This window comes from Gopherus flavomarginatus, chromosome 15, assembly GCF_025201925.1.
Source record: "Gopherus flavomarginatus isolate rGopFla2 chromosome 15, rGopFla2.mat.asm, whole genome shotgun sequence".
Lineage (NCBI taxonomy): Eukaryota > Metazoa > Chordata > Testudines > Testudinidae > Gopherus > Gopherus flavomarginatus.
This window is the reverse complement of record NC_066631.1, coordinates 7,617,024-7,643,004: the sequence shown is the minus strand read 5'-3', so window position 1 is coordinate 7,643,004 and position 25,981 is coordinate 7,617,024. Positions and strand designations below refer to the sequence as shown.

Genomic DNA, 25,981 nt, shown 5'->3' with positions numbered 1-25,981 from the left:
TGACCTAATTATGCACCAAATGACCTCGGCCATCGATCGCATAAAATTAAGGGGTTTTTTTAAAATAATAATTAAAAAAGAGTTGGGGAAGAAGGTGGCAGATAAAGGGTCTTTTAAATATACTTGCAAAAGCAGGAGGAACAAATAAAACCGATAATGTCTTTTTAAAGTCTTTACAATGGAAATGTAATACAATTCTCCCAGGCAGGAGATGGAAAAATTGCACTGGACGTCTTTTGTAAACGAAAACTTCCATGCTGCCTCCAGATCCGGTCAGTTGGGCTAAAATATCATTAAACAAATGGACACCGGTTCATTTTTACTCCCGTCCGCCCCCCAGTTGCATTGGGTCGCCGGCGAAGGAGGAGTAGCTGGAATGTAACAGGCGAACACCAGACAGAGTTTGTTTGATTATAGCGATTTTTCTTAATAAGGTTCTAACAGACTCAACGCTAATCGAGACTCAGACATTCTCTCCCTTCGTTCCCGCTAGAGGTTTTCTATAGGATCTAATTAGTCTCGGTATTGCGAGGGGAATAATTCTAATACCTGAAAACACCTGTCCGAGGTAAAAGTCTGCTCTTGTCATTCCTTGATTTCATCTCCAGTTGGAAGTCACTGGGTTGTTGTTGTTTTTTGTTTTTTAACTGATCCTGATACCTGAAGAGATTTCATGACCTGGGATTGGACTGAACTGTCTGAAAAATTAAGCACAGGAAGGGACTTCAGTTTTTGTTTGATTATTGTTGTTGGTTGTTCGAGGTCATTGTAATGTTTTTGTTGCTAGTAGGATTACACACGCACAGAGGGGAAATATTCGTGTGTATCTGACAGCACACGTGTCCTCCTTTGTACCCCTTTAAAAGAATAAGCGGGTCTCCTGTCTCCTTCTCGAATTCGGCCATCAAAGCAGGAAAGAGACTGGCCTTTTTAGATCAATTCTTTTATCAATAATCCTCAGTCTCTTTTCAGTCCCAGACACTGATCCAGTAGGTGCCTCTTATCACAAAAGGTATTGCCCCATAGGCGATGTTAAACCATTCCTGCCCAACTCTGCAACTAACTTCAGGTCTGTGGCTCTGCTCTGGCTCTGATCTTCCCCCGACACACCCAGCCCCCCTGGCCCTAACTCTGAAATACGTGGAATAATTATTTTGCCCGAAGCAGCCAGGGGAGTGGGGGGAAAGCTGTCATCCAGCACCGCGCGCAGGGTTGCGGTGCATTAACGCCTATCTGACAGTTTATGGCAATTCCTTAAAATGAGCGGTGCCCCTAGACTGGCCTTTGCTCAATTGCAGCAAGCAGCGTGCATACGAATTAGCAATCCCCCCTCCCCAATTCTGCCAAGAACCGGTTAATTATAAATCTTTTCTCTCCCCAGCCTAACCATTGTCACCGAGAAGGATCTGTTCAGGTAAGGAAAACACTTTTCCTTCTTGCAGAGAGACATACGGTGAGGGCCATTGGGGCGCCATCAAGTGGCCAGAGATATGCAGTCCCAAGGGATCAATTGGCCCCGCAAGTCCTGCGGAGAATAAGCAGAGCTGCTGCAGTCACTGGAGGTGGTGAAGCAAGAGGTTAAACACAAGGAAGCCCCTCGCACAGGGTCTTCTGGCTGCACGGAGCCTCTGCCTGAGCGCTCGGCTCCAGGTTCACCCAGCGTTCATTCACTCCCCCTCCTTAAGATAGGGCTTTATGCAGAACATCTGTAAGGGAAGGCAAAATAAATGACACCGCTTTTACACCACTTCCTACTTAACTTTTCTCTTTTATGTGGCCTCTCTGGATTTTCTGTCTCTTTGTACTATTTGGATCTTGTTTAGATGTTTGTGCATGTTCTGCTCTTCCCACTTCAGTTCTCTGGGAGGCTTTTTTCCAATCACGTTTCTCAACGTCCCATGCTCCGAACAGAGCCTCTCTACTGTGTGTGAATGGTAAAAACACAAGTACACACACTTTAGCCACCAGGTGCAATACACAACCTGTTAGGTAGGAAGATGAGACACGTGCATTTTGCATCGAATGCTGCTACACTCCTTACAATCGCTAAAATCCCAGTTTGTACCTGAAATTAAAAGGATTTTTTTTTTGGCCTCAGGATTGACACTTGCCTTAATGGCATTTAAATAAAACACCTATTGATAATTTATTAGCCCCTTTTCAATTACTTATAAATGTAACCTTAATATCTAGCGGTGACCTACATGTCTGATATGTTACACACGTCTTGCCTTTGCTATAATGATAATGTCATCCCTGTATGAATGAAATAACGACTAGATCATCTCTAGGCACATTCTTTACTTTTCAGTACTATGGAAAAAGTATTTTACTTTTTCTTATCTGGAAGGTCAGGTCCAAAGCTCCGTTCATTTATTACCCATATGCCTTTGGGAGTCTTTCCAAAAGGCGTGCAAACATCAGGAAGTTTCCTTTCCCCAGGTGATGAACAGAATGCAAAGGGGTTACAGCTTGCAACAGGTCAGGGAACCCCAGAACGCTGATTGGAGCTGTAATTCCTGGCTGGAGCATAGGCAACCAGGATTATTTCGAGGGGTGGACCAGAGGCAGCGTGTATCGATCATGCTCGCTGATGGTCTGTAATGATGAACTGTAGATTTGGAGCCATATGAACTCAGAAACATTCCGACGTGCTAATGCAGTCAGAGGCAAGGAGTACACCAGGAAAGTGTGTGTGTGTGTGTGTGTGTGTGTTTTCAGAGGGGGGACGACACAATGGAGCATACAAATCTCCAGTGCGATTAGATTTCAAAAAGAATTTAGGCAATGCTATTTGTGTGAGGGTGGCTACAGCATCATGTATTACTGGCCCAATTTAAAAACAAACAAACCCTACATCCTAAATTGGTAACTTTCTCCCTTCAGATCACTACAGTCAGGTTTGTACAAAGTAGTGAGCACACGCAAGCTTGACTCCTTTAAGAAAACACTATTTACACCTGCAATGGCAGGATGACTGTATTCTGCGCCAGTGGACTTTAATTGTCAACTCCTGACTCATCTGTGTTTAATAAATTTTTCACAGCACCTCTGCTGCAAAAACTCCGTGGCAGAAGCCGACTCTGCTTATTCCACTGAACCTTAACAGAACAGTAATTACTCCAGGCACACTAATGGGCCTGCAACTTGCTGAAGGAAGAGAGACACGGATGGGGTGCTGGGGCGTTTTTAGGCTACTTTTAAATAATTTTTATCAGCTGAAAAGCAAGGAGCAAGAGCAAATGTAAAACGTCTCCTTTCTGCAGCCAGAAGGAAATTAGAGAGCAGTTTAAAATGGTGAATTAATGGTGTTTTTTTAACTATATAGATTTTTTACTCTTTCTTCTTCCTCCCCCGCCCCACTCCCCTCTGTAATCAATATTCCTCTTTTCCCTCCTAATTACCTTGCGTTTTTCCACGCTTGTATGCATTTTGGCCAATTCTTTTCAAAATTTGTTCCAAGGAAACACATATTTAACACACACCTGCCCATCAGCCATCTAAGAAGAGGGCGATCCTTTCCAATTCCCAGGATACAAATTTAAACCCCTCTTACTTTGCTTATCCATTGAATGGGTTGTGGCGGAGGTTGCCCTGGTGATGTTTTTTTCAACAACCCCCCCCCCACACCAAACCTTAGCTGGGATCAAGTCGCGTTGTTCTTTAAGATTGAGGGTTTCGGAATTATTTTAGACTAAAGGGGTACCAATATCAAGGAAAGGGTTGAACAAACTCCAAGGAGAGACAGAACCAGCCAAGGTTATTTTCTGTGATTGGATATAAAAGTTATTCCTCCGACAATGAATCGCAAACGTCTTGGGCGGCAGCTGCTCTGGCCGGATTATCCAGCTGGATGAATTTGTCCCATTCCAGCGGCGAAAGAGCAGGGTTGGAACCGGCAAAGCGCGCAGTAAAAGTGGTGGAAACTGCCCAAAAATTCAGCTCCCTGAAGTGGCTGTCCGGCAGCATGTCGTCGTGATAATGTCCTGACGTAACAAACCCCACAGAAACCCCACTGATTTCTGTAGGGATGGTCTATATTTGTGACACTGCCGGTTTGATCCGCGTGTGGCTGGGCTGCGTGAGTTTTACATCGCGGAGAAGTCGGTGCTATCAGAGAAGTTTTTCATGCTTCCCAGTGATGGGGAACAATGCAAATACAGCTCCTGTGTCTCTGTCTTAAACCTTCCCCGATGCTACTAGTCCACTGAATGAGAGTAAGGTGGTGGAGAAAAGCTCTTCCCAGTCCTGGCCCATTGTACCATGCCGCTCTTCATGCACTTTGCCTTTAAAATGCACATTGCTGATGTGCTGTCAAAGGGGAACAGAATTCATCTCACACTAAACTTTCTAAAGTGAAGATTTGATCAATTCATGGATTCCCTCCCCAAAGAGATTGGTAGGATTTACAAATTAGAAGTCTGGGTTTTTTTTCTATCTCTTGCCAAAATATAGTCATATTTAGGGGTTTTTTTTTCAGGGTGGAGTATAACTGAAAGTAGAATTGTAAATGATACGTTTTCTGTTCACTCCTTGGTTCAAATAACCTAAGAAAGAGTTAAGAGCAGAATAATTCCTATTTACTGACTGTGAACACTTTACACTGATATAAATATTAGAATATATTTAAGTAGGAGGGGAGGGAGCAGCTCAAGTAGTTTAGTGGAAATTGATCAAAGTTTTTTTTTTGTTTTGTTTTTAATAGTGTGTAGTTTATGTACATCGTATACGGGCAATCTAAATACATTTTTAATGATTTCAGGGGGGAAACTCCTTTGATACTGGGACTCTGGAAGTCATATTCTTAATTAAAGACAGCTCTCGGTCTCTGAATCTATCTGTTCTACACCAGGCTTTCTGGTTTGTGTAGCGATACTGTAAATCTTACATCTTCAATTACAGGAGTGCTTTGAAAACATATACAGTTTAAAAGGCTGCCTTGAAAAAAGAACCACGGCTCGGTTTTCTATTAGTAAAGAACCTACAGCTTTTTAAATGCAGAGATACTCTAAGCACCGAGATTCTTTTTTTTTTTTTTTTTTTTAAGTTCAGGGCTTCTGGGGTTTTAACTGCTCCTACCAAACAGATTATAAGAAGCATTACAAGGAACGGGAAACAACTATCCCTTCCCTCTGGTGACTAGTGAGGCAGACCCTTTTTTCTTCTGAATTACTTATTGATACATCTCGGTGCAATCCAACTGTTGATCTAACCCGAGAGAACCATGTGTAGATATGGTGGAATCAAGACAGAAAAGAAAGTTGCAATACTTAGGCGCGGGAGTTATAGTTCTCTGGGTGTAATGAAGCTGTCTCATTCTCTGGCAAGGAAGGCGTCTGCATTTTAGCAGGCCTCGCATTGTGGTGTGGTAGCAGCGCCCCCCCCCCCTCCAAAGGCCTTCCAGTCCTCAGGACAGGTTTGCGAACGGGTTCCCCCTTTCCTGGCATGCAGCCCTGTTGGTTTATTCTGTTTGGGGGAAGCAAATCGCTCGTATTTGGTAACAAACCCAGCAAGGAGAAAGGGACTTGCCCGCAGCTTCGTCTTCCCTTTCATTTATCTCCTGCCCTCAGTGCATGGTTTTTGTCTCTCTAATTGAAACCCAGTAAGGAAAATAGTAATGGATACCCGGCTTAAATTGAGAAAACGTGTCCGCTGCTCTATGGCGAGGGTTAGTTCAGCAGATTTGAAGAAGCCAGTTCTTCTTCGGCCTGTCATTTCCCTATTGACTGGAGCCCTATTAGATTTGCCATGCTCTTCTGCTACAGATGTCCCTCTCCCCCCTCCCCTCCCAGAAAGGAAAAAAAAACAGCCTAGGTAGCAATCGATTGCCTGGTGGCTTCATGGCATCTTGAAGAAAATGCTTAAAAACAAAAGCAAGATGGATCAGTTCAGACAGAGACCGACTCTCTGGGGTGCATGAGACTCTTTGGAAGCGCTGGTTTGTCCATTTCACTCTGACGGTCCCTAACCATTGCTCCCCTCTGCAGTCCCCTTCTGCGGACTGCGGCAGACTGCGCCACATCCGAACCCACCGCCATTCTCCAGCGCTCATCTTCAGCTGTACCAAACCATCCCCGGAGGGGGTTGTGGGAGAAGGGGGAAAGAGTCTTCAGGGCTGGGGCTGGGGCTGGGGCTGGGCTCAAAAAGAACGCAATTGATGGTCAAAGCAGATAAAAACCAGCGTCTTTACTGTGTAGTCTCGAGTGCCTTGTTATACAGGGTATACAAGAAAAGTGTGTGTGCTGGCGGGGCGGAGGTTATGTAGCATCTTGCATACTAGCGGATTCCTGACACAGGAACCCTCCATTCTCTTCATTGTGTGTGTGTGTGTGTGTGTGTGTGTGTGTGTGTGTGTTAAAGTAATTGAATAAAACATTCTCTCTCTCACACACACACACAGAGAGAGAGAGAGAGCAGGCATTGAAAAGACAGATCTGCTCGAAAATAGGAACCGACAATTAGCTCAACTTCCTGAGAAGACAACTCTGTGTGCGTCTCTTTTCTTTTAACCTAATCCACAGCTTTAGCTACTCATAGTTTCTACCTCATCGCCGACGGTGAAAGATGATCATTAGAAAGGGGTGAGCGAGTTCACTTAGACTGGGCCAGCAACATATTGGCAAAAACTGGGGAGTAAAAAACCAACCCTCCCCCCTCAACGAATCAGTACGGATTGCTTGTGTGCCCTATGGAGAGTCTAAACCAACTGGCGCCAAAGCGGGGCTACAGGCTAAACATCATGCTGTGCAGCCCCTAGCTAGACAAGGTTGACTATCTCTGCTTCTGTGCACACCCAACACACGCATCTGACAGTGGCACTAAATTGCCCTGATCAATAATTCAAAGCCCCTGTCAAAGGCCATGTAAATGTACGTTACAGGAAAGCTAAGTCCTTTTTTATGGTTTTTACACCGGGCCAAAGGGAAAGCACCTTGAGTAAGTCAAGGCTGCTCAGAGCCTGGGATGCTGGCTTGAAGGGTGACACGGGTCCCAGCTCTTGTAAGCCAGCAGGGAGAGGGCCTGGGAGGAAGGAAGCTATAAAACAGAGAAAGACAATGTAGCTAATTTCTTCCAATACATTTGTGTAAATGAAAAGAGCCTGGTCAGACCCGGGGCCACCCATCGCTCAGAAGTGAGGTGCTCTCCTTGTGCCATAAACCCTCGGCGCGGCTCCACTAGCCCGCGAAGCTGGTCGAAGAGCTGGCCTGTCCTTCAGTGGGAATGTTAACTAATCGCATCCCCCCCGCTGCTGGAGAAGAGTTTGACAAATCGCTCTATTCAGTAGACATGCTCTAGTCCTCATCTGAGTCGCCGAGCAGCCTTCCCTTTTCTTGCGTGTTCGTTTGGATTTTAGCCGCTGCTGGCTGGGCCTAATCTGACTCCCTTTCAACTCGGGATATGATAAAGTTCAAGCAAACTCTCCGGCACGTCCAGGAACGCAAGGGGTGGTGCATTGAGGGGCTCTTGGTCGGTTTCAAGTGGAAGCCTCGAGCTTGTGCTTTTCTTGCAAGTGTGACATTCTAAGCAGATAAGACAATTCTGCCAACCAAACAGCAACCCCCTAAGAGCCCCAGAGCGCCATTCTGAGACCTGGGGGCTTACAGACCGGCTCCGAAACCCCATATTTAGGCACCTTCCATCGAAGTGGCTGGGGTTTTAAAGGTGCTGGGTTTGGGGGGGGTCTAACTTTAGGCACCCCTGGCTGGAAAGTTTTGGCTTAAGTTGAATGTTAAATTGGGCTGGCCATTAAAATAAGGTCTTGATAGGAGCGAGAGAGCGCGAACAAATCCCCCTCCCCCGTAAACATTTAGTCCGAGCATATTGACTAACGCCCCCCCCCAGGAACCTACTTAATTAGGACTGAGCCCTTCAATGAGAAGCGAGGATTCGGTTGTGTCAACAGCGCTTCCTATTTAGTGACACCTTCTGCTGGAGTGAAAGGGCCGGCGAATGGGGGTGAAAGTTGAAGTAGGAATGAGCGTGTCATGGTGGCTCGCCAGACCTCACACGTGCGGGGGAGAATATTTACAGCAAACGTGCCAAAGCAAACTCGCCCACTCCGTTTTATTTCAGATCAACAGCGGTCGGCCACCAAGGCTCTGGCTCCTTCAAAGCGCGTCAGACATGAGTGAGGGCCACGGGGGCGAGGAGGAGGAGGGAGTGGAACGAAAGGCAGCAGCGCCGTGCACATGGGCACACACACATTTCCACACACAAACACATGGCCAGGCGCACAGACACACACACCTCTCCCGCCTCTCCGATGCACAAACTCGCCAGCACAGCTCCACGCACACCTACAGCTGCTCGCGCGGTAAACGCATGCAGAGATGCCCCCAAATAAACATCTCAAGAAAAGATGCGCAATGCACAGACAGACTCGCATCCACTTAGAAATACACACATATCCAAACACAGACCCCACACCCAAAGGGACCTACACAGGCATGCGGGGGCACAATACACACGGGGCACATAGTGCACACAGACATCTAAACAGACACACACGCGTGTATACATCGTGCATCTGCACATATGCAAATATACACGCATGGACACCCTGTACCCATGACGCAAGTATACATGCACGCAGGCAGCCAAACACATACAGATATGTGCATACATAATACACATCTATATGGAGCAATGATGTACACACACCTACTTAGTACACACATACATAACGCACATGCACAACTATCTGTATATATCGTGTCCCCATGCGCAGTGCGCGCGCAAATACAGTGCGCGCACAACTCTACATCTACCTAGTGCGAGCGGGCGCACGCACACACAGTGCACGCACACAGGCACAAGTGCACACTCTCCTGCAGAATCTAGGCACACAAATATCCAACCTCGTGCCCGCACAGCGAGCAGGTGGACTCAGAAGGCGTTATTCACGCTGAAAGGGGGCGCCGAACAAGGGGCCCCAAGGCCAAAGCTAAGGCCTGCTGCGCAGCCTCTTCAGCGTGTGTGGCAAGAGAAGGAGAAACCTGAGGCCAGCGGAGCTAAGACAAAGTTCTCGTGAGTGAAACCGTCGGGGAGCCGAGGGGCGTGTGGACGTTTGAGCTGATCAGGGTCAGAGGGGACAGGGCAGGTACCGCCGGATTATTTATTTATTTTATTGCGGCCTCCGCTATCGCAGCCGTTGTGTTAAAAGATTAGAGGGGGGCCCTGGCCTTAACCACTCCTCCGAGAGACAGAAAACATCTCAGCGCCTCTTTGAAGAGCAAGATAGCGTCTCACATGCCCAGTTCCCGGGCTGCAGACCAGGCCGGGAGAAGCCAGCCTTATCTCGCCACGGTATCTGCTCTGCTTCGGATCAGCCCGGGTTGCCAACCTCTCTGGCCCTGCTCCCCTTCGCTGGTCTGGTGCTCCGCCCCTGGCTTTTGTGCGGGAGCTCGCCCCTGGTGCTTTCCTGGCCAAGGAAGGGGCTAACAAGTAGCTGGAAGCGCTGGCCAATATTTAACTAAGATGGCTGGCCACCGGGTCCCTTTTGTTTGCTTGCAAATTAATCATCCAGCTCGCGGTCGGCGCCAGTGTAGATTTATCACACACAGGAGGGGGAATGAGGCGGCCGAGGAGAGACAAAGGGAGTTCGCACCTTCCTGCTTTTGATCCTAGATTAGCGCAGCATCCCTTCATAATAGCAGTCTCTGGGGGGCTTCGTCTGGGAGGTCACTCATCATTGGCGGAAGTTTGTCCCCCATTAGCAAGACGTTGCGATTGGAAATCATAATCCACAAACGTTTTCGGTGCCTAGTAGATGGGGGGGGGCATTTTGCAGAGGGAGGGTCTGCGTGGAAAAATATAAATGAACTTCTTTCTTTCCGCCGCTACGTTTGATTTCCCTAGCAGGAGGGGTGGTGGATTTATAGGCAACGTAACTCCAAGGGGGCTAAGGACGCAGTTCTGCACCGAAAGTTTTAAATACCCACCCCCAAACCCACAATTATCTCCGGTGTGTATATGCGGATCATTCCTTGGGTGTGTGTAGGATGTGCTTATTTCTCTGCATGCACACACGGAAATGTATATACAAATACACTCTCCCCCTCTAGAGATATCTGTACACACAGATAGATGTGTATATATACACCCTTCAGATACACAACCAGACAACATCGTGCAAACACCCTTTCGGTCACTGGAGCACTCATGGGGCTCCTGGATTTCTGGAAACTTTTAATGCGCCAGTTTTGCAGAGCAGGATTTGCTTATTTTGGTTGTTCTATTAATTATTTTATTAGCCTCATCCTCATTGTGATGTTCAGGTTGTGATGTCCAGGAGAGGGGATGAATGACACGGGATCGCGGATTTCTAGCCGGGGCCGGAGGAAGGAGCTGCAATCGCTTTCTCTCTGTCTGCCACAACTAGCTGAGAACTATAACCAAGGGGATTAGCTGGCCCATAGAATCACTAGAGGGTCCAAGCATTTGGGTTCGCGAAAAACGCGACTGTCTTCCCTCTCCCTCCCGCCCCTATCGCCTTTGAAGGCCTAGTCCCTGCCCCCCTCTACTCCCCCCGCCTGAGACTGAAGGGGAGATATTTTGGTGAATGCAAAGTGATCCTAGACGCTGGTTACTACAGGGATTTCACCAGGCTGGCGCCAAGCGCTCTTAACCATGTGCGTCAAAAATGCAACGTTAGAAGAGCTAATCACTTTAGATGTTCCGCTGCTATCTACATGCATTTAGGCCACAACGCCACTGCCGGCTCGCTCTCGCTCTCTGGTTTGCTCCCAGCGTATAGTTCCCTTTCTTTAAGCGGAGTGTGTGTGTGTGGGGGGGGAGCCCTCCAAAAAATGTGACATTCTCCACCCCAGCTTGTACATCTGTCTGATTTCTCTGGCTCCTCATTTCCCTCCTCCCACCCCCACTAGCTCCATCCCCCCTCCCCACAGACGCACTCCAAACTCCACATAGTCTCTGCTGTCTCTCTCTCACACGAGCCCCATCCGCAAGATATGACTTGCGTGTACGCCTTGTCCTTCCCAAGGGAACATACACTGCCAGTGCAAAGCCAGCGCAGCTCTGATCTTCCTACAGCAGGGCTGGAAGGACCCAGGAGAGGTATGTTCTCTGGGGCCCGATCCTGCATTCTTTAACAACCCATTGAAGTCAGCAGGGGTTTGGGGTACTCCAGGGAAGGCCTGGTTGTGCTTTATTTCAAGGCTCGCCCTCTCCAGCCCCCACCAACTTCCCACTCCCAAAAGACCCCGGAGAATAGCTCTGCACTTCCCGTCTTCTCCCTGCGCACCCATCTGGAGGAGGAGGGGTGGGAAGGTGCTGGTCTGATGAGTAACCCATTCGGCGCCAGCATGAACTGCTAGCACAATTCACTGCTTAACAAAACTACTCCCCCCATCACGCAGTCTCTCATAGAAACCAGTGGGGCAAGGACCCAGCTACATCAGAGGCCAAAGAGCAAGATTTCACGGTTTGCTTTAGAAGAAGAAGAAAAATATATATCAGCCCCCGATTCCTGTGCAGATAAAACTCGGGTAAAGAAAAGAGCAGGGAGCTGGAGACTGCATGTGATACAGGCGATCCCTGGGTCCGATATCCTCCCCCAGCTGCAAGGCTTGGCCATAGAGAGATACACAGATTTAGAACGAGAGCCAGGCCTTGAGACACTGTCGCCTTCAGCGTGAGCCTCTTTCTAGGTGGCGTTAGCCCAGACCTCATGCCAGGAGCGGAGCCTCTATTGCACGCGTCTGTAACGTACCCTGCATGAGACTGGATCCGAACAGAGCGTGCAGAACAGTCCATCACTGGCTGACTCTGGTACCGGGCAGCTTCCCCCGCATGTGTCCCTGGCCTATCGTCACCCCCTGTATCTGTCCTGTAGACTCGAGTCCAGAGTGGGTACGAGGTAGAAGCCAGCACAGGGCGGAGAGTAACGTGTGTAAATGGGAGGCCCTGGGGAACCTTATCCCTCTAACGAGGGCCTGGGCACAGCAGGCCCCTAGAGACCCGGGTCATTAAGGCCTTTCAGCAGCCGCAAATCGCGCACCTCCTGGATTGCAGAACTAAGGTGCCGCTCCCAGGGCAGAGTTAGCTCGGCTCCAAGCCCCCCGCCCCCCAGGCCCGTTAGCGGCTGCCCGGCGAGGCGGCGAGGCAATGCAAACCCCGCTGGGCTAGGCGGCTGCTAAATCGAAAATGAAAATGCCCAGCGCCCGCCAGCCCTAGATCTGGCCAACGGGAGAGAGCTGCGGAGCCCTGCTCTATTCCAGGGACAGGCGAGCAGCTTCCAGCCCTCCCCCTACCCCTTCTCTAGGGCTGGAGTAGCTCGATCCGGGGGGGGGGGGGCGATTTCGTCTCTGAGAAGCCACCTAGAGGCGGTTCTCTCTCTCCCTCTCTCTCTCCCCAGTGGCTCGCTGCGCCCTCCCCTCTGATCATGTTGACATATTCACACGCCATGGAGTAGTAGTGATGCTTTGCTGCAGCGTTACAGTTTCCGACACCTTCTTTTTATAACTCGGCTCTGTCCCCCTCCACCCGACCTGTCAAAACCACGCCTATGGAGCCACACAATTGGTCCGAAAGCGTCAAAGAGCCAATCAAGTAGGCTCCAGCTCCCCTGCGACCCATAACACATCCCTACAATCTGGTGCACGGGAAGCAGAGCTCACAGGGAATTCTTGGAGCTGAAAGTCGCTCGCTCTCTCTCCCCTCTGCTGGAGTGTGTTGGAGCGGAGACCGGGGTGTAATTCCGAATAAAAAAGGCAGGGAGAGAGCGAGAGAAGGGAAGGGGAAAGGAAAGAAAGGAGGAGAAGAAGAGATCCTTATTGGAATCAGGGCTCCATCCGAAGGCTCTGCGGGGAAGGGGGGCGGGGGAAACGGAAGCGAGATTTCACTGCAAATTTTGTAGCTGCTGCTTGCTAGGAGGGTGATCCAGCCAGGGGTCCCTCTCTGTTTTGTGGGGAGTTTTGTTTGTTTTTCTGTCCTCCCCCCTTCCCTTCCCAGGCTCTGTTCTGCAGCCTAACTGTGCAAGGAAGGGAAGGGACCCCCCCCCCCACCGCAACAAGAAAATAAACCACAGAAAGAAAACCCGGCTTCGACCCTGCAACCGAGGGAGAGGAAAATAAAACACGCGCAGGCTCCAGGAGCTCCCGTGTGCACAGGGAAGACCTCCGTCCGCCGCAGCCACATCCTTGGATTTTCTTCTGCTGCTTCTACATCGTTTGAAATTGAATGCAAGAACCTCCACCCGGGAAAAAAAAACCCATTAAGACTAATCAGCCGCCGCTACAAGGAGAAGCTGTCCTGAGTGATTATGTCTCCTGACTGGGCCGCGTGCAGTGTGTAGTTTTTCTGTTTCATGTACTCTGTGCCCATAGATCTCGCCCCCCCACACATCCTGTTTGGGGTGATTTTTTCCCCCCATGATGTACTGTTAGAAACCACTCCAGGGCTCCTCCAGCAGTAGGAAGGTCCGGGGGGAGTGGATGAGTAGACCGATGAGAGAGCCAGTCATCCCTGGGACAAGCATGGCTTATCATCCCTTTTTACCTCACCGGGCACCGGACTTTGCCATGGGTGCAGTACTGGGACACCAACCTCCTTTCTTCCCGGCGCTTGCTTTGCCTCCCAATGGGGCGGCTGCCCTCTCCCTTCCCGGGGCTCTGGCCAAGCCGATTATGGATCAACTAGTCGGGGCGGCTGAGACTGGCATTCCCTTTTCTTCCCTGGGTCACCAGGCGGCAGCTCATCTGAGGCCTCTAAAAACCCTGGAGCCAGAGGAAGAGGTGGAAGATGACCCCAAAGTGCATCTGGAAGCCAAAGAACTTTGGGAACAATTCCACAAAAGGGGCACCGAAATGGTGATCACTAAATCAGGAAGGTAGGTCTGTGTGTTTGGCTCTTTCTTCCTTTCCACCCCGCAATGCCGTGCCAAAGAAAGGCAAGGACTTCCTCCAGCAAATGTGTTTCATCTGGAATTATGCAAACTTTCAGCCAGCTGAAGTGACTGAGCTGCAGGGCCCTATTCAGCTGCTGAATCACCAATAGTCGATGTTGATTTTGTGTCTGTGAATATGTGTGTCTGCGTGTGAGAACACAGCTCAGTGTTAACTTTGGAGAATACTAGAAGAGAGAAAAATAATTTTGGTTAGGATTTAAACTGGCTTGATTTCTGCTTTACTGCATGTTGTCCCTGATCAATAGGAAAGGGGGCATAATTCTGCTCTTGAAGTAAATAGAGCAATGGTAGATGAAACTACTTAGCTTTTTCAGTTGTTTCCTTATGAAGCTGTGTTTCTGCTGTGATCTAGGCAAACATTTGTGCTGACTAATGGTATTTGGAAAGACATACACTGATAAAAAAAGAAAAAAATAATCTTAAACACACTGCAGTTATAGGTTTCTGTCCTAGAGAAGGTTTTGCGAGCAATTTTGGTATCCTAGAATATATACATTGATGTCTATCTATCTATCTATCTATCTATCTATCTATCTATCTATGCACACACAGACATTAAATATGAATGTACGTATGTTATATGTGTGAGTATTATATAATGTGTATACTAATAACACACGCATATGAATTATATATATACATACAGATATACACAATTAATCGTACTTAACTGTATTTTATTATAAACACTTCTAATTCATATGTAATCTGTAAGAACAAATAACTCTTGAACCGTTTCTGAGAAGTAATCCTACAATGCGTATAATAGTAAGATTTAATGTATAGGGTTTTTTTAATTGCATGACTTGTAGATTGTATAGCCACAAAAGAACTGAGAGCGGGAGAAAATTGTCCCTATAAGCCCTCCCGCCTCCCCCCTTTTTCTGTGGCCAAACTTTTGCATGAAAGATTGAAGTGTATTAGATACTTCTTATTTGTTGCAAAGTCATGTGTTTCCCTTTAAGTGAAGATTGCTGAATGCCAACCTCTCGGTATAATAAACAGCAAATTTGTGGTATCCTGTTGCAGTTTAGAACTGGACATAGGAGCATAGGGGAATGTGGTTTTCAAGGAGCCCTGCTCGGATATGTTCTCCTGCATGGAGACATTACTGGAGTCTGAATTTCACACTTACGTACAACATTGTGGCTCTTTCCCGGCCCCAGCAGAAATCTTGTTTCGCCCCCACAGCTAATGGAATGACTCCTAAAAACGCAGAACATTTACACATTAACCAATGGCTCCTCGTGTTCCTTTGTGCAGCACTCGGGAATAAAATCAAACAAACACAAATCTCTGGAAGATCCAAATGCTATGTCAGGCTTTGAAGTCTGGAAGTGGAGGGCGGGGAATTTGTGGCGATGGTAGGGAAATATACCCATCCTCAGCACATGCTTTTTGGAGGAAGAATTTTCTCTTGAAACCTCTAAGCGATTGGGGAAAAAAAAAAACACTTTCGGGGCTGGTGGTGGTAAAGCGTGTTGATTTCAGAGCCTTTTGCTATTGAGACATGAAATTACTGGTTGAAGTGGCACCGGGATATAGGCGGTTATTGGGGAGGGGAGGTGTTGTTTTTTGTGTGTATGTTTTTTTTTTATCTTGTCTTTTTTCTGTCTGCCTGTTCCTCTCTATATCCCTAGGAGAATGTTTCCTCCATTTAAAGTGAGATGCACTGGGCTGGATAAAAAGGCCAAGTACATTTTATTGATGGATATTGTGGCGGCTGATGATTGTAGATATAAATTCCATAATTCCCGGTGGATGGTAGCAGGCAAAGCTGACCCTGAAATGCCAAAGAGAATGTACATCCACCCGGACAGTCCGGCTACGGGAGAACAATGGATGTCCAAAGTCGTCACTTTCCACAAACTTAAACTGACTAACAATATTTCTGACAAGCATGGATTTGTAAGTTCCTTTTCCTTTGGATTCCTCTCTCACTTTTTCTTTCATTCCTCCCCTCCCATCCCCACATAATACAATTTGCAACAGAACCAGCCTCTGAGTTTGCAAAGAGGGTGAAGCGTAGCAAACTATATAATCGAACAGATCTGGAATATTGCAGGAGGGGGATTCAAAGAGGAAAAAAAGAATAAAAAGAAAGAAGCAGCTTTTGCATTGATTTTAACTCGATAAAGAATAGATTTGTAGAAATAATAATTTTAAAAAAATAACCCTCCTCTGTAATACCCACGTGTCCAGCTTATAATGTAACATATTTATTTCCCTTTTGATGAATATACTAATTTCAATCTTGATACATCTAGAAGCTCATTGGAGCCAACTTTGGCTTTAAAATAGTGATGATCGCAGTTTTACTGTGGGGAAATTATATGAGGATGTGTATAAAGGGTTTCAGTGCCCGGGAATGCAAACATTTAAATACATATGAATCAAGATGTTATAATGCAAGTCAGAGAGAAAATAAACAGACACAAAAATGAGAGGTCAAGGGGCCCATTCATTTCTCCCCACTCCATTACATTTACTGGGTGTGCAGTGATAAAGCTAACTTAATAATTAAATCAAACAAGCAGGCTGATAAGTGCTAAAAGAAGTTAAATGATCCTCTCTCTCTCTCCTTGGGAAGCCTGCAGCGGAGCAGGGAGTTGGAGAATCTCTAATGCTGTGAAGATTGCATTTGCTGGCTGTGATTTGATTAGATGATAAATTTTTGCTCTTCGCAGAAGGCCTTAAGTGGGTTGGGACCGCCAATCAGTTACAACTAGGGCCCTGGATTGTTTTTTTAAATTAAAATACATGTTGTCCTTATCGCAAACGAGTCTCCCCCTCCCCCATCTGCTGCCAAAATGCTGGTCGATTTCAAAACGCGTAGAGATATGTATTTTAATTGAAAACCAAGGAGCGTAGCTGTCAACGTGTGGGGACTGCAAGGTGTGCGTTGGGAGTGGAGCGGGAACACATTCATCCTCACAACCGATCCCCCTTGTAAGTCCGGGTGCTGTTATTTTTGTATCCCCCCCGCGATTGCAGACAATTTTAAACTCCATGCACAAATACCAACCGAGGTTCCATATTGTCCGGGCCAACGACATCCTCAAGCTGCCATACAGCACGTTCCGAACCTATGTATTCCCCGAGACTGAATTCATCGCCGTGACCGCATACCAGAACGATAAGGTAAGGCGGGTCGGGAGGGATTCCTTTGACGTGCTCTGGCTTTTAAAAGAAAGCTTTTCTGGTGCGTTGTTGCTCGGAAAATCAGGAAGTCTGCAGTGCAAACCAGGCTCCTAATATCGCGTGTCCAATTTTCCTTGGAGCTGTGATTTCAAACGGGAGGGTCTACACTGAGTGTGCCGGTGAGGGAAAGTATCTGTGTTTTCGGAGTGGATTAAATACGAGTAACAGGGTGTGTGTGTGTGTGTGGGGGGGTGACTTTCAATCCGATCGGTGTTTAAAAAAGACAGGCCAGAGCGTTTACATTGCCTTTGGCCTTTGTACCAGTTCACCTCCTTTCACAACACTGGGGATAAGGCTGGAAAGCACCTTTGCTTCCTATTATTAGTTCTGTCCTGCAGTGCTTTTATTACTGTTGTTATTGATTCGGGAGGGGGGAAGGGAGGGTAGGTTCCGATCAGGGAGGCTCTCTAGCAGAGTTTAGCAGTAAGGGCTGGACGAGCCAATGTGGACAAAGTTGTAGCGCGCCAGACTTCTCCAGACTTTTCCAGTCTGCCAGTGGATCGGAGTTGCGTGTGGCAAATTGGTGATTGCTGAATTTAGGACAACGGAGACAGGGCTCGGGAACCAAAGAATCAAAACTGGCGGGCTTTATTCCTGTTTCCCCCCCACCACCACCACCACCACACACATTCTATTTCTTTCGTTAAACTAAAAAGTGCTGGATTTAAAGCACCTGGCTGAGTTGCTGGAATTTTGAGATATGTAAATCCTTGTATGCCCCTTGTATTTAAAAGTTGGAGGGAAGATTCCTCACCCCCTAATGATTCTATTTTAAAGAGCTATTTGTCATTTGAGGGGAGGAGGGTAGTTTACACTGGGTCTGCAAGCGTGCTTGTGTGTGTTTGTGTGTAAAGAAATCGAAGGAAAATGTATGCAGACGAGATGAGGCTGGATTTTGCACTGGGACTTGCTAGCAATGGTGCTCGCTTGAAGCCGTCAGAGGAGCCTGACTTCTTTGCAGAATAGAACTCAATGTACTTGTCTCATTGCCATGAAATTGCGTATAAAGCCTATTGTAATGGAAGCAAAGTGCCCCTCGCCTCGCGATCCTGCCCGAGAGGTCAGAACCCACATTCCACGACTCACCTAGCCAGGCCTTTGTTAGTTTCGTGCGATCAGTGGGTGCTGGGTTTAACTTTATGGACCAAGGAGATACCACGCAGAGTTCAGGGAATCCAAACAGAAGGCATAAGTTATGTTTTAGGGAGCTGCTTTGCTCTCTAAGCGGAGGTTGTTGAGTTTACAATAAATAAATAAAATACTCTTCCCTCTTACCCTGTCAGCTCCCCCGATTTTGTAAATGAAACCTTGGTGCATTTTTCTAGTGTAAACTCCGCGCCTCGTATTTACAGGAACTCCGCAAACTTGCAGGGAGGCTTACATCTATCTACCCAATGTCTCTTTAAGATCTCCCGGGCCCCATCTATTCTTTAAAGAGGCTTTAAAAATGTAAAGCGGATAAGCGAAAACAAATGTTTTCAAGAGTAACCCAGTGCTTTTTAATCTAAAAAATCTTGATGCATTACAAGGCGTTTTCAATAAAACCAGCTCTATATTCGCCTCCCCCTCCAACACACGCTGTGCAATCTAACTATATAAAGTACTTTATTATATAGCAAGGGGGTGGCTCTGATTCGTTTGCGGTTTAAATTGTAGCATTTAAAGAGTTTAAACTGAGGCATAACTTTAATGGATCGCAGTGCCCTTAGTTACATTCCTTCCAGCGCGGTATTAGCAACCCTGGGCATTTTCAGGAGCAAGACTTTCTGTGCGACTAAGCCAGTCCGTGTAACTGAGGAGACAAACGTGTCTTTAGAGCTGTGCAAAGTCAGAGTATTCAAACGTATAGATCCACCAAGTAATCCGCTTGCCCCTGCCAACGCAAAAATCTTTGCCCCTCCGCGTATTGATATATGCGCTGTGTCTCTTGAAGAGGAAACATCCCGCAGTATGGATTGCAGGGGAGGGAGGAGATTTTTGAAAATACAGACGGCTTACTTTGTGGCCTCTCCCCACCTTTCTTCTTTCTTTAGATAACCCAATTAAAAATTGACAACAACCCCTTTGCCAAAGGTTTTCGCGACACCGGGAATGGGAGGAGGGAGAAAAGGTAAGTCTGAAAAGTTGTCCTGTCCTGTTCTTTCCATCTGGCCAACTTTAGAACATGTCCAGAGGTCAAGATAACTTCCAGCTTGCTCCAAACTAGTCCCTTCCCCCCGCCAAATTGATTGAGGAGAGTTTGTTTCATAAAGCAAAACAGACTGAGGGTGATTCGATTGTGTTTTTACCTTTTTCTGCACTGCACTGCATTGGATTGATATGAGACGTGGGATTGGTATCTTAAGAAAATGACATGCGGCCAGGGATAGAAATATCTCTTAAAAGAGAAGGGTATTAAAGCATGTGTTTGCAGCTGGCTTTAAAAAATAGGAGGAATGAAGTATAGATTTGAGAGCCCAGGATTAAATACATGCCATAAGTGTACATTGGTATCTTCGTAGGGTTGTTAAAACCCCCTTTCTATACTGAAGAGAAAATATAATACATCTCTTTTATAAAGATGGCACCTTGATTATAAAATTGTCCATGACTTCTTTTTTTAAATTTCTATAAAGTAGGAGTAGTTCGAAATTTTATATAGAAGCACACACAGCATTTTTATTCTGGCAACAGGCTTGCTTTAATGCCTTAGCAGAGAAGCTTTTTATTTAACGGGGGAGGTGGTATTTTATCATTTTCCGATCCATTTTCAAGATGAAAAATATTGGTTCTTTAACCCTCCCTCCCGCCCCCCCAACAGAGTGTGAAAACAAAACCCACGGTGAAGCCACAAGACGGAAATTATTTCTAATTTCTCTCTAAATATAAATAGATTTCACTCCGGGTTAATTGTTGGTGAAAAGATTACATAAAGTACCTAGCAAAATAACCACTTCCTAGCAATCTTAGCAACCATTAAGTTGCCTGAGATCTCAGGAACATCCTGACATTTTAAAAGCTAATCGCTTGGGAATTATTTTTTTCCTTCTCATTTATTTAATACTCTGCCCTCGCTAAGTACTGATGCTAACCGCTTCCAAGAATCTCTTCTCATTAGCAGACGATCCGGAGCGTTTAAATTCTGCTTGCAGAAAATGTATTCCTTCCATGAGCCCTGATCCGTAATAAATGTGACCCGATCCCCACCAAACACACTGAAATGTACAAAGTCATTATTCATGCAAAGATTCCGCGGCCCCCATCCTGCTGCGCAGCCAGAAGGGGGTGGTGGGGTGCAGCCGGGTAGCTGGGCTAGTTATCAGGTCAACTGAAATGCTGGGTGAGCGAAGAAGCCCTCTGAAGAGGTTCTGCCCCCTCGTTGTTCCCGCAGAAAGCAGCTGACCTTGCAGTCCATGAGAGCTTATGACGAGAGGCAGAAAAAGGAGAACGCCACGTCCGACGAGTCCTCCAGCGAGCAGACCGCCTTTAAGTGCTTCGCTCAGTCCTCGTCCCCCGCCGTATCTGCTGTGGGCACATCCAATCTGAAAGGTGAGGCTCGGTCCCCGCACGCACCTTCGAGATCCCTACGCCGGAGACAGTCTCTGGGTTTGTTTTTTCCCTTTTGACGTGAGGGAGAAGTTTCGCTCCTGGCCAAACTTCTGGCTACAGAGAAGCAGACGATTTTGAACATGCATCCGCTAAAGGCTTTTTAGATATACAGACCTGCTTCTCTTCCCCACCCTCCCTCGCTTTTTTTCTGCTGCTGTGCGCTGAATCTCTCTCTCTCTCTTTCTTTTTTTTCCTTCCCCCTCCCTGTGGTTCAGAAAGAAGCCAGCCTCGAGTCAAGGGAGCAAAGGCAGACCACGGGGCAAAAGTTCAGAACTGGAGCCAGGCCATTAATATTCATGTTTCAATCTGTTATTAAAGTCAGGCTCCTTCCCCGGCCCCCTTTTATAAAATCCTACTTTCTTGCAGAAAAATCGCGGTGGATTTATTGTTCCTTCCCTTTTCTTGGCGGTGGTGTTGAAATCTTCCTTGGACTTTCTGTTTTGTCGGCCAAGACATTGGATTTCTTTTTCAATTCTCTCCCCTCCCCAATTTTATTTTATTTATTCTGTGGTTTAAAGTCGTGCAGAGGTGGAGGTGGGAGGATCTGAAAAACAGACTCGATCTTAACACCTGGAGGTTGCACTTAGGTTAGGAGATAAAATACCCAGGAATCTGATGCAGGGCCAGGAGGGGTGGGGGTTGGGGATAGGAGGGAAAGAGTTTGTTCAAAGCCTGCAGCGGGTTTCCTGTCTTTAAACAGGAGAAAAAAAGGAGTCTGAAAGCTGCAATTTAGAAACCAACCCAAATCCCATAATGTTATTTTTAAAAGCCCCTGTTTAATTACATTTGAATAGGAAAACGAGGATTTTGTTTGGTATACACACACAATGCTCGCCACGACCTGCTCCGAGTTCCAGTACAGATTTATGTGGCAGCTAATTCGGATTTACCCCGGTTTAATTGACTGGCCGAGGCACGTTCGGTTTGGGGTAGTTTGCCATACACACGTGTATGAGGTTCCTCTGCTGATTGGAGTGGAAGGATTCGCTATGGTTTGAGTTCAGGCTTGCACGGAATATTTCTCCAGCCCTAGGACAGAGGAGACCCCAGAGAGGTGCTGTCTGGCAGGGCGCATGGCTCTGCAGCCAGGGCCAGGATTATGCAATAGCGCCTGCTGCTTTGCCTTTCAGACCTGTGCCCCAGCGAAGCGGAGAGCGACGCCGAGAGCAAAGATGAGCAGCAGCTGTCCAGTGACTCCGGCAAGATCAGCACCACCACGGCGGCGGCGGAAGACCCCCGGGAGAAGGGTGGCAGCCCGGCCAAAGCGCCCTTCTTCTCCCCCGACGCGGCGGCCAGCAAGAGCAGGGAAGGCACCAGCCGGACTGAGAAAGCCACCCCTGACTCCAGGCACAGCCCAGCCACCATTTCTTCCAGCACCAGAGGCCTGGGCAGCGAGGAACTCAAAAGCCCACTCAGGGACGCCCCGAAGGTGGATGAGTCCCGGCTGCTGAGCAAGGAGCCCTTCGCCCCGCTTACGGTTCAGACTGACAGCCCGGCGCATCTGAGCCAGGGCCCCCTGCAGAACCTCGGCTTCCCCCACGGCTTGGCGGGCCAGCAGTTCTTCAACCCCCTGGGCAACGGGCACCCGCTCCTCCTGCACCCTAGCCAGTTCGCCATGGGGGGAGCCTTCTCCAGCATGGCCGCCGGCATGGGCCCCTTGCTGGCCACCGTGTCCGGGGCATCGGCCGGGGTCAGCGGACTGGAAAGCACTGTCATGGCCACAGCAGCGGCTCAAGGACTTTCTGGGGCGTCGGCAGCTGCGCTACCGTTTCATCTCCAGCAGCACGTCCTGGCTTCTCAGGTACCCGCCAGGCCTGCCCTTCCTAACCCTGGCACTCACAGGGTGCTGCTGAGCTGGGATTCCTTTCCCTCCAACCCGGCTGCGATGCCTTCTCTGCCCAAGGGGTCTGAGACGCTTTTCGTTTACACTGGGTTCTGACTTCTGATTTACACCTTGGCAACTAAGAACAGAGTCAGAACCCCCGCCCCCCCCCCGACACCCCGGTAGGGAGCGGTTTTACAAAATTGCAACGGGTTGAAAGCATCAGGTTTTATAAAAATTAACCTAGGATAGACAATTGGGAGGAGGGTGGATCTTTGATTTTCTTTTTTTTCAGTCTTTCATTTTTATTTCCCCCTGGGAAACTTGTGTACAGTGTGTTCGATCCAGAGTTGGTTCCCTTCCTAGCGCTGTGACTTCCTTACTTCAAGTAATCCTTACTCACCTCGAGTTTGATGCACAGTGAATTTGGTGATCTGAAGGGTGGGGGGAATCGGTGCTATTTGAAATTCATCAGTCAGCGATGAGAGAGACTGTAGGGCTCTTAAAAGTGAAATAAAGAAAAGGTTGGGTAGAAAAAAGAAGGGGGGGATCTCCACTAATTTCCATTAGGGACCATGGTCTCTCTCGTATCTACAGGCCCACAGTTCTCAAACTTTGGGTGCCTAAACTTCAGCACTCGCATTCCTGTGTAAATAGCCTGATTTTCAGCGGCCTCGGGCCCAGTGGTTTGAATGGGTGATCAGCACCTATTGTGGAAAGCCTGGGAGGTGTTTCCAAATGAATTGAAGTGACTCCACTTTGGGACTTGCAAACGGTGGCCTGGCTGTGCCCTGCCTTGCCTTGATCTGCTCTGGGTGTAAATTCTCACACTCCCAGCGGCTCTGCCTTTGACATGCAGGCCTGTGTGTGTGTCTCCTGTTCCATAAAACAGACCCCAAAGCTCCCCAGCCAGGGGGAATGATTTGTGGCGAGCCGAGGGAGCGGTGTGTTTTCTCTCCGGCTCTCTGGGCTGCATGGGAACGTGGACCCAGGGTGAAAAACCATTGACACTCCCCCCCCCCCTTTTGCTTCTTGTTTTTCTTTTCGCAGGGCCTGGCCATGTCTCCCTTCGGAAGCCTCTTTCCATACCCGTACACCTACATGGCAGCTGCAGCCGCCGCCTCCTCCGCAGCCAGCAGCTCCGTGCACCGGCACCCTTTCCTCAGCGCGGTTCGCCCTCGACTGAGGTACAGCCCCTACTCCATCCCCGTGCCCCTGCCGGACAGCAGCAGCCTGCTGACCACCGCCCTGCCCACCGGGGCCAGCAGCACCGGGGAGGGCAAATCGAGCAACCTGGCAGCTAGCCCCGCTTCAGTAGCCTTGGACTCTGGCTCGGAACTCAACAGCAGGTCCTCCACCCTCTCCTCGGGATCCGTGTCCCTGTCGCCCAAACTCTGTTCTGAGAAGGAAGCGACCAGCGAACTGCAGAACATCCAGCGCCTAGTGAGTGGACTTGAATCCAAGCAAGACAGATCCAGGAGTGGGTCTCCTTAGTGTTGTCCCCTCGCCACTGCACCCCCTTCCGCTCCAGGGGCGGGAGAGGGGGAGAGTGGGTTGGCACGGGGGGTCCCCTCTGTTGTCTCATTTCAAATCACTCTGGCAGTGCACTTTGTTTGAAGGAAGCTTTCTGCGGACCGCGCTGGCTTATCAGCAAAACGTACCTGGAAATGGGCGAAGGAGAAGGGGTGGGGGCCTGGAGGTGGAAGAGCTGGTTTGAAAGCTGCTATCAAAGCTCATGCTGATCACAGCAATGACATGTGGGCCAGAGAGGGGGTTGTGTGGGTGGTGGTGATTTCTTTTCTTCAATGTGTAAAGCAAGCAAACAAACATATGGATTCAAAATAAAGTAAGACAAGTGATTTTTTTTCTAAAAAAGGTGTAAGTAACTTGCATATCAGTTCTTTCAATATTGTTTTTTGGGGGGGGCTGGGTTATCAAATGTAGCTCTTGTTAGTCTGTATTAAGGGAAGCCGTGTCTTTTGACATATTCTTGTGATGTCTCAAAGCCACCTTATGGCTTTTTGCATGTTCCATAGTAGTCCGCTTTGGGGGGGGGGGTGTTTTATTTTTGGAAGCTTGTTAAAAATCCCAGGGATAAAATTAAAAAAAAACACAAATAAAAAATATGATCCTTACCCCTTTTTTCCCACCTTTCCCCTTTGTAGCAACAAAAATAAAAATTGGAGCTGGAAAGGGGAAAAAAATTATCTAAAAACCTCTGTAGCTTGATTGTAGGTTTACTACAGCTTTCCCTCTTTTACTGTATATGCAATAACAAGGTTTAAACATAATGAGAAGAAGAGAAAAGTGGACACTATTATTAAAACAAAGTATTTATGTAATTATTTGATAACTTGTAAATAAGTGGAATATGAATACTCAAAATTAAACTTTAATTTATTGACAGTGTACATATCTCTGTAAATATGACTGCAGCTGGGTTTTTTTTCTGTTTTGTTTTAGTCATTTTCCAGTTCATACTTCCTTTAGAAATACACCTAAAACCAACAAACCAACCAAATCTATACCCCAATGATAAGTGTTCACTTTTATTTTGGTTCATCACCATGCAAACACTTAACTGATTTTTTTTTTACAAAAGAGCTGAATGCAAAAGAAAAAGAAGAAAAAAAATCAATGAACTTAAAAAAGAATGAAAGAAATGTGCCATTGTAGCAGTTAACCCTTGTTTTTCAGTGTTAAAAGTGCTACCCCCAGTATAAAATTTCAAAAAATAAATAAATCATAAAATGACAACACACTTCTCCAGTGACTTGAAAGGGAAAAGAGAGAGAGAGAGAGAGAGAGAGAGAGAGAGATGAAGAATCTAGGTTTTTCTTTACTTTTTAAAATATATTATTTTCCAGTTCCCTTGGTGTGTCAAAATCACAATGGATTTTTACTACTGTTATGCTTATTGTTGTCTTTGTTTGAGTGGGTGCATATTTTAATGGCTTGAAAGTCAGGTGCTCAGAGCTGGTTAAAAGAAAATGAAGGTATACTTTGTGTTATATAATTGTCAAGAAGTTCTTGGATTTTCTGTAATTTCCTCCCCCCCTTTTAGAAGTCACTGAAGTTTCAATAAATTTTTATTGAAATGTCTTTGGGCCTCTTGTGAAATGCCTTAATAGAAACGTTCCTAAAACTCGAACTGGAGGGAGAAGAGAGGGGTTTTTAAAATATTGCCTTTTCTGTCTCTTTGTGTCTTGCTCTATATCAAAACTAAGATCTTCCATGTGAAATGAGTTGAGAAGGATCTCGTTTAAATCAAACAGTAAAGAGAAGGATAACTTGCAATGTTCCAGGGAAAATACAAGTTTTAACCAAGCCATTTAATAATACCCTTTTTTTTCTTCTTTTTCTTTTTAAAAAGTGGATTCATATGCAACACAGTCAAGTTTTTTAATGGAAAAATATTAAGTGACATTTGAAAAGTTAATGAG

General features: G+C 47.2%; 1 protein-coding gene across 1 annotated transcript; it reads left to right on the top strand.

Annotated features, from left to right (window-relative positions):
• Positions 1–12,122: 12,122 nt before the first annotated feature.
• On the top strand, positions 12,123–25,760 carry TBX3 (T-box transcription factor 3). The gene is made up of 7 exons (XM_050924292.1): positions 12,123–13,849; positions 15,568–15,835; positions 16,922–17,068; positions 19,162–19,238; positions 20,499–20,656; positions 21,847–22,517; positions 23,589–25,760. Exons 1-7 carry the CDS (start codon positions 13,455–13,457, stop codon positions 24,030–24,032), a joined length of 2,160 nt encoding a protein of 719 aa, XP_050780249.1. The 5' UTR covers positions 12,123–13,454; the 3' UTR covers positions 24,033–25,760.
• Positions 25,761–25,981: the final 221 nt, after the last annotated feature.